The sequence below is a fragment of the Eriocheir sinensis genome, unplaced genomic scaffold (genome assembly GCF_024679095.1).
Source record: "Eriocheir sinensis breed Jianghai 21 unplaced genomic scaffold, ASM2467909v1 Scaffold462, whole genome shotgun sequence".
Taxonomy (NCBI): Eukaryota; Metazoa; Arthropoda; class Malacostraca; order Decapoda; family Varunidae; genus Eriocheir; species Eriocheir sinensis.
The window spans coordinates 252302-261296 of NW_026111790.1; the positions used below are offsets into that span (position 1 = coordinate 252302).

At 45.5% G+C, this 8995-nt stretch overlaps 1 protein-coding gene across 2 annotated transcripts in view; it reads left to right on the forward strand.

Annotated features, from left to right (window-relative positions):
- LOC126992435 (fat-like cadherin-related tumor suppressor homolog) overlaps window positions 1–7141 on the forward strand; it is a 77506-nt gene extending 70365 nt beyond the window's left edge. For both annotated transcript variants that reach the window (XM_050851184.1, XM_050851187.1), the window contains 2 exons: window positions 6445–6698; window positions 6817–7141. In XM_050851184.1, the coding sequence (XP_050707141.1) occupies window positions 6445–6698; window positions 6817–7030 (468 nt within the window). In that variant the 3' untranslated portion in view covers window positions 7031–7141. The remainder of the gene's footprint in view (window positions 1–6444; window positions 6699–6816) is intronic.
- Window positions 7142–8995: the final 1854 nt, after the last annotated feature.

Here is an 8995-nt window from a genome sequence, read left to right on the forward strand (position 1 = left end):
ATTTTTTCCAATGTGCAACACTTTACATTTGTCAACGTTAAATTTAATTTGCCATTGATTGGCCCAACGTGCAAGTCGATCTAGATCTGATTGTAAACTTCCTCGTCGAGTGTCGCAGTTACTTTACTAGCAATTTTTGTGTCATCAGCAAATTTTGATATTTTGCAAGTGAGCCCATCATCGATATCATTAACATAAATTAAGAAGAGCATGGGGCCAAGCACTGATCCTTGAGGTACGCCGCTTCTGACATCGAGCCAGTTAGATGTAACACCGTTTAGAACTACTCTCTGTTTCCGCTCAGACAGCCAGTCCGCAAGCCAATAGTGAGAGAGAGAGAGACGAAAATATGTAATAAGAGATAGAATAGAGAGAGAGATGAAAATATGTAATAAGAGATAGAGAGAGAGAGAGAGAGAGAGAGAGAGAGAGAGAGAGAGAGAGAGAGAGAGAGAGAGAGAGAGAGAGAGAGAGAGAGAGAGAGAGAGAGAGAGAGAGAGAGAGAGAGAGAGAGAGAGAGAGAGAGAGAGAGAGAGAGAGAGAGAGAGTGAGAGAGAGAGAGAGAGAGAGAGAGAGAGAGAGAGAGAGAGAGAGAGAGAGAGAGATGAAAATATGTAATAAGAGATAGAATAGAAAGACACGTAAATAGAGAAAAACAGAGAGAGAGAGAGAGAGAGAGAGAGAGAGAGAGAGAGAGACTCTCTCTCTCTCTCTCTCTCTCTCTCAATAAGATACTCGCTAACTGTTAACTCTTGCCCCACCGTGTTGTATTCCATTGCTCCAGCACAGAGCACACAGCACAGAGCACACAGCACAGAGCACACAGCACAGAGCACACAGCACAGAGCACACAGCACAGAGCACACAAACAACGTGACTCACTCCCGCCCGTAAACTTTTATTTTTACGCCGTCAAAATTATAGTCTCATGATGTCATCGGCCGGCGAGCTGAATGCGGTGCGGCCTCTCCCTCCTTCTCTCTCTCTATGTTAACCCCGGCGCCGTAACAAAGTGAATTTAAAGTACAATATTTTTCATGGCAGCTAATATTGTTTGTAAATTGTTAAAGCACTTTGTGACATATGCAAATTTCGGGGCGACGGTTGCTCTTTTGTTTTTCGAAAGCGACACAAAGGCAAAATGCACTGCCCAGCCTGCGGTGAACTGCGACTAACGACGAAGTGTAGAGTTTTTGCCTTATAAACTAACTCTCCCTCCAAACTGAGTGCTGATGTATAGGGGCTTGTACCCTAACCAGCATGCCTCCAAGGTTGGCGTTATCAGACGCTTCCGCTTCTCACATCAGCAATTTCCAAAGGCCAAAAGGGAGATTAGTCGGGTTCTAATGAGTGTTCTTTTAAGCTCAATTAATGTACAGAGGAAGGGTCAGACTACCACCAGCCACCGTGCGTCCAAGGTTGGTGTTCTCAGTCGCTTCCGCTTCTCACATCAGCATTTCCAAAGGCCAGAAGGGAGAGTAATCGGGTTCTAATGAATGTTCTTTTAGGTTCATGTTGCAGAGGAAGGGTCAGACTACCACCAGGGTCACAAAACTACCCCTGGATATGCTCAAAACTCCCTTGTCAAATATGTGAGCTTTGGTTCCATAATATTTAAGAGATCAGTTGTGTTCTAATAAGTGTTTTTAGGTTCATGATACAAAGGAAGGACCAAACTATCACCAGGGTCATTCCGCTTCGATCCTGTGGCGGTGTTTTAGCTCGAAGGTCTTGTGATATTTACCTTTATGACTCGCGAATATGTCCTCCAAGTTACGGGCGGGCGCGGTGTTCTCCCCGCGGAGCGATATGTCTCGATGGTGAGTAGTGTGTTTACCCTACTATGCGTTTCAGGCGACATGAAACACAGTTTTTCGAATATGACATTTTAACAAAGCGTCGGACAAGGAGGGTATTTTGGAAGACGATGATTGAGACCCCGACCTAATTGGCAAAAATAGGCTTGGGTGCCAAATGTGGATGATTACGACACTTGTAGGAGTAACTTTAAGGTAAACTTCACTAAAATATACAGGCACGGGTAGCGAGGCTAGGTGCCGTCATCACGCCTCTCCTTCGTGACGTCAATGTGACGTTTTACTATGTAGTTGTAGTAATCACTGACTTAACTGGTAGTTCTCTCTCTCACACACACACACACACACACACACACACACACACACACACACAGCAACAATAGTTCAGCCACTGCACTATGTTATATACTTACAGCATGTTGTTCCAAAGACCGTATTTTCCATGCAAAGGATAAGTAATTTCCTGCGAGTAACACTTTCTCGCAAATATATAATAATTTCAAATAAGCATCATCCCTATGTATCGGGCTGGACTAGTGTGTGTGTGTGTGTGTGTGTGTTAGAGAGAGAGAGAGAGAGAGAGAGAGAGAGAGAGAGAGAGAGAGAGAGAGAGAGATTACTACTACTTCATAGTAAAACGTCACATTGACGTCACGACTTGAACGAGAGGCGGTGCATACGTGATGACGGCACCTAGCCTCGCTACCCGTGCCTGTATATTTTAGTGAAGTTTACCTTAAAGTTACTCCTACAAGTGCCGTAATCATCCATATTTGGCACCTAAGCCTATTTTTGCCAATTAGGTCGGGGTCTCAATCACCGTCTTCCAAAATACCCTCCTTGTCCGACGCTTTGTTAAAATGTTATATTCGAAAAACTGTGTTTCATGGCGCCTGAAACGCATAGGTTTGTGGGAGGAGACACGGCCGAGGCGTGGTTTACGCGTGACACTGCTTAGAGCCAAGCTATTAGCAGGTTTAGGGCCGTGTTCCTGTTTTGCATAACTTTAACAAAGCGTCAGACAAGGATGTTTTGGCAGTGGATGTTTGAGACCTGACCTAATGGGCAAAATTATGATTCATTATCCACATGTGACACCAAATCATATTTTTGCCCATTTGGTCGGGGTCTCAAACATCCACTGCCAAAATACCATCCTTGTCCGACGCTTTGTTAAAGTTTTATTTGCGAAAAACAGGGGAACACGGCCCCTGAAACCGTTAGTAGAGAATGTAGAAACAGGGATTTAGAGAAAACGAAGAAAGGCGGACTAATTTAAATCAATCACTTCATCATGCCCTCCCTCACATTCCACACCGCCGTTTGTAGGCAATGGAATTGCAGTCTCGCAATAGCACAATAAAATACATATTTTTTCGTCAGTGGCTTGCCTGAACGCGCTGTGAAAGGAGGCGAGAATGCATATCCAGAGTGCACATACGGCCCCAACTTTAGTCACCCCTGAACTGGCGGGTATTTTTTTTTTTTTAGCTTCAAGTGACGTCATCCCGCTGCTCCGCCCCAAAACCGCCTCCTGCGCGTACCGGTCGCAGTTTTGAAGCAGAGTGACTTGACTTGGTATATATAGACTTAGGGCCGTATTACTAAACATTTCGCCGCCCAAGTACATATTTGACAAGGCTTTCGTATGAGTTTTGGGCATTTCAGGAGTAGTTTATGACCCTGGTGGTAGTGTGACCTTCCTCTGTACCGTGAACTTAAAGAAACACTCATTAGAACTCAGTTGATCCCCTCTTTGACCTTTAGAAATACAGATGTGAGAAGCGAGTATGTCTTATAATACCGACCTAATTAGTGTTTACCGATGAGCGGAGGGGAGCGCGGGCCGGGCCATTGCATCGTAAAGCAGACTAATACCGCTGCAAGTTGTTATCACCGGGCCGTTTGCTGCCTCACGCTACTAGCGGCGGTATTCTCAGACGCTTCCACCTCTCACATCAGTCACTGCCAAAGGCCGAAAAGGAGATTTATATTGTTGTAAAGAGTGTTATTTAGGGTCATGGTGCAGAGGAAGGGTCAAACTACCACCAGGGACATAAAACTACTGATGGAAATGCCCTCAACTCCTACGAAAGCCTTGTCAATTGTGTGTGCTTAGGCTCCGAAATTTTTAAGCATAGGGCCCAGGGTCGCTATTCTCAGACCCCTCCGCCTCCACATCAGTCATTTCCAAAGGCCGAAAAGAAGATTTATATTGTTCTAATGAGTGTTTTTTTAGGCTCATTATACAGAGGAGGGGTCAAACTACCACCAGGTTCGTAAAAGTACCCCTGGAAATGCCCGCAGCTCCTCCGAAAGCCTTGTCAAATGTGTGCTTGGACGCCGAAATTTCTAAGTATAGGGCATAGTGAACCTATCCTCAGACGCTTCCGCCTTCACATCAGTCATTTCCAAAAGACGAAAAGGAGATTTATATGGTTCTAATGAGTGTTTTTTTAGGCTCATGGTGCAGAGGAAGGGTTAAACTCCCACCAGGTTCATAAAAGTATCCTTCCAAATGCTCAAACTACCACCAGGTTCATAAAAGTAGCCCTGGAAATGCCCGCAGCTCCTCCGAAAGCCTTGCCTGATACATGTGCTGGGTCGCCGGAATGTTTAAGAGTAAGGCCCCAGAGATGTTCGTGACTGAGAGCGTCGCCAACTTTTAGTGATATCGAAAAAGTGGCTTATTGATCCGTAGGTTTCTTCATATTCTCCCGAGGATGCAGTATTAGATGGTAACCGTGGTGTTTTGTTTGTTCGTTTGTTTGTTTACAGCAAGGGAGACAGCTCAAGGGCAAAACAAAAAAGCAACAAAAGAAGCCCGCTAGGCGCTGCTCCAACAAGACGAGGCTGAGTAAGAGGCCAAAAGAGAGGTCAAAACGTGTGGAAGAGTTTCATCGCATCAAACACTCATCAGCCGCCTGTCAGATGAGCCAAATAATTATAAGCTGCGGATGACCAAGACTGTGGCTGCTATAGTTTGTACGCCTCGTTACGCTCGCATTGTGCACCTCAAGTGTTGTTTGATCTCTCTCTCTCTCTCTCTCTCTCTCTCTCTCTCTCTCTCTCTCTCTCTCTCTCTCTCTCTCTCTCTCTCTCTCTCTCTCTCTCTCTCTCTCTCTCTCTCTCTCTCTCTCTCTCTCTCTCTCTCTCTCTCTCTCTCTCTCTCTCTCTCTCTCTCTCTCTCTCTCTCTCTCTCTCTTTCGTTTGATAAAGTCCCACATAAGCGTTTGATAAAGTCCCACATCATAAATTACTTTATAAATTAAAGCAAATAGGCATTGACGGTCAAGTAAACCAATGGATCGCGAATTGATTGAGCAACAGACAACAAAGAGTTGTGATTGACGGATTTAACTCAGAGTGGGCGCCGGTCACTAGTGGCGTCCCTCAGGGCTCGATTCTTGGCCCAGTGCTCTTCATTATTTACATCAACGACGTGGATGTTGGACTCAATAATCGCATTAGTAAATTTGCAGACGACACAAAGATTGGTAACTCGGTTCTCACTGACGAAGACAGGCAAAGCCTCTAAGAGGATTTGCACAAAATTTCAGCTTGGTCGGATAAATGGGAGATGCCCTTTAACGTAGACAAGTGCCAGGTCCTTCAAGTTGGAACAAAAAATAAAAAGTTCGATTACGAAATACGCGGCGTTAAACTCACAAGCGTTGAATGCGTTAAGGACCTGGGGATTAAAATCGCGTCAAACCTCAAATTCTCACATCAATGCATCGATGCAGCAAATAAAGCGAACAGAATGTTGGGCTTCATTAAAAGAAACTTTTTATTCATGAATAAAGATGTAATACTTCCGCTCTACAATAGTTTAGTCAGACCCCACTTGGAATATGCGGTACAGTTTAGGTCTCCCCACCATGCAAAGGACATTGCTAAACTAGAAGGTGTTCAGCGTCGAGCAACAAAAATGATCCCTTCCTTGCGCAACAAATCCTACGAAGAAAGGCTTTCCACCCTTAACATGTTCTCTCTTGAGAAACGTCGCCTCCGAGGAAAACTGATCGAATGTTTTAAAATACTTAATGGTTTCACGAATGTAGACAGAACAAAATTGTTTATGATCGATGACACTTTGCGAACGAGGAACAATGGCACAAAACTCAAATGTAGACAAGTAAACTCAGACTGCACCAAAATTTTCTTCACCAACGTTGTAGAGTGAGAATGGAATAAGCTCCCACCATCAGTGGTCCAGTGTAACACGATTGACTCCTTTAAAAACAAGCTCGACCGTCACTTCCTTGAACTTAATATTAACTAGAGTAGAAAAGCAACGTTTTGGAGCCATCTGATTAATGTAAAATCACTTAGGTTTAAGGACAGACCACCTAGTCTGGACCATGGGGTCTGTGTGGTCTGATTTTCTATGTAAATCTATGTAAATCTCTCTCTCTCTCTCTCTCTCTCTCTCTCTCTCTCTCTCTCTCTCTCTCTCTCTCTCTCTCTCTCTCTCTCTCTCTCTCTCTCTCTCTCTCTCTCTCTCTCTCTCTCTAGTTATAGTTATAGTTATAGTTATCTCTCCAACATTCCTTTCCACACAACACACCCTTCCCGTCAGCTGTCCGTCATTTCCCCCTTGGCTAACTTGCCTCCCTTGCCGCAGCTCGTGGTGGAGGTGATGGACGCCAATGATCACCGCCCGGTGTTCAGCGCCAGGACCTACGAGGGTGCCGTGAGCGAGGACGTGGCGCCGGGGTCCACCGTGGTCACCCTGCAGTGCCGAGACAGGGACCAGTCACCCACGGCGTCCTCCGCGGTGTACTTCACGCTGCACCACGCCCAGGCCTTGGCGTCCCAGGGCCTCTTCACCGTGGACTCGTTCACTGGTGACCTCATCGTGGCCGAGCCCCTGGACAGGTCAGACGAGCAGCTGGCGTGTCAAGCTGCAAGAAACAAAGATGAATAGTCTTGCTGTCTGAGTATACTGAATGCAGTTATTGAACATGTGATAACCTTGAGGCTCATCTCCACGTAGGGAGGTGTCCAGCGTCCACGAGCTGACCGTGAGCTGCAGGGATCGCGGCCGACAGGAGAACGCAGACTTTGCCCGCGTGTCCGTGACGGTGGAGGACGACAACGACCACGAGCCCGTCTTCCTGGAGCCCATGATCATCGCCAAGGTGAGTACACTGTGCCTGCGGCGGCTCGTGCACCGCCGCCTCAACCGACACCAGTTACCTGACCTGTGAAATATCGCCGGAGTTGAAGAATACTTTTCGTAAGTATTATAGGAAGTTAATTAAAGCAACTACATCACTATTATACACAGAAAACGTATAAATAGGCGATTCATATCTAATCCAGAGAAAAAAGTTTGTATATGACGAACGTTCCAACATAATATTTGAATAATGGAACAATCTGATGAACTAAAGTCAAATGTATAGTTATTGTATGACGAGTCTCGTCCCGGCGCGTGCCTCACCGTGCAGCAAACAGAGGCCGCGCCAGGGGATGTATCGTTGCTCTCCCATCGGACCGAATCCTCCAAACTTACGACGCTCCTCTGGCCAGAACCGAACAATGATGACTAGTGTGTGTGTGTGTGTGTGTGTGTGTGTGTGTGTGTTTTAGAGAGAGAGAGAGAGACCCTAAATCAGTACCTTTCAGCTCCTTTCGAGACGTTTAAAAACGTAACCCATCTTCTTTTCTGAGTCATAACAACGAGTCAATATCCCGGCGGCTTAAATCACGGGAAGCTGCGGGAAACAAATAAGGGTTTAACCTCCCAAAGTTCGGCGGCGGGGAAAGGGGATTTGCAACGCCACTTAACTCCCTTGTAAACTTCACGAGCAGGCGGTGAAAAAGGACGAGGCGAGAGGCGGCCTTAAACAGCGGGGCGGCCTGAGAGGAGTAGCCATAAAGTTAGGAGCACGGTAAGAATAGCCATAAAAGTAGCGGCGGAAGACAGAGGAGCGGCAGGGCGGGGAGGAGGAGAGATCAAAGGCAGGAGCTTGAAGTGGGCTTCAGACGAACACCCTCTTACCCTACGAGGCTGAAGGGGGTGTGAGATGCAGTCCCGACAACCTACACGTACGGGGACGCTCCATAAAGGCGTGAACGAGGCTCTTTGGGGGGGTGAAGGAGGAGAGGAAAAGAGTAGGAGAAGAAGGAGGAGGTGGAAGAGGCACGTGAGATAGTTAGTGACGTTAAATTAGTGGACGTTTACGGAGCGATTAACTTCGTATAAATTGTTTAGTCCGTGATGAAAATACGTCAGAAAGAACGATGTGTTATGACGTGCTTTGGGCGTGATTGGCCTGTAATGGTAAGGAAGGAGAGTTTTATTATTATTATTATTATTATTATTATTATTATTATTATTATTATTATTATTATTATTATTATTATTATTATTATTCCTGTTGTTGTTTTTACTTGTAGTAGTAGTAGTAGTAGTAGTAGTAGTAGTAGTAGTAGTAGTAGTAATAGTAGTAGTAGTGGTAGTAGTAGTATGTTGTAGTAGTAGTAGTAGTAGTAGTAAATAGATGTAGTAGCCTAGTTGTAGTAGTAGTCAATTGTTGTTGTTGTTGTTGTTGTTCTTTTTCTTCTTCTTCTTCTTCTTTTAGTAATAGTAGGGATGGTTGCTACTACTACTACTACTACTACTACTACTACAAGTACTACTACTACTACTACTACTACTACTACAAGTACTACTACTACTACTACTACTACTACTACTACTATTTTTTTTTTTTATTAAACGGGCCTCCATCTATTAGAGTTGCGTTGTGAGCGGTATATTCTCTCATATCCTTTCACAAAGCAATTCATTGGCTCCACCCCGCCAATGACTGTGGCCGACAACCATCTTTATTTAATATTACAAACTTTACTAAACATTTTATTTTTAAGCTAACAGAGCTTGTGGTTGATACGACTATCAACCACCGTCGCCTCAAAGTCCAGGTCAGCAATGCGGGTGGTTTTGGGTGCAGGTGACCTGGTTCCTCTCAGGCAGACCAAGGCTGAGCTCAGGAGGGAGAAGGACAGCCTGCATCTCATCCAGGCGACCACACTGCTTCTTGGCTGTTGTTTCTTATCCGCCAGTGTTTCGGCGAGTCTTGCGTAGAAGCTCTGCGCCCTTGGTCCCATCCCTCCTGCCGTCGTGAATACTACCGGGGTGAAGGAGCCCTGGTCCACATTCTGTA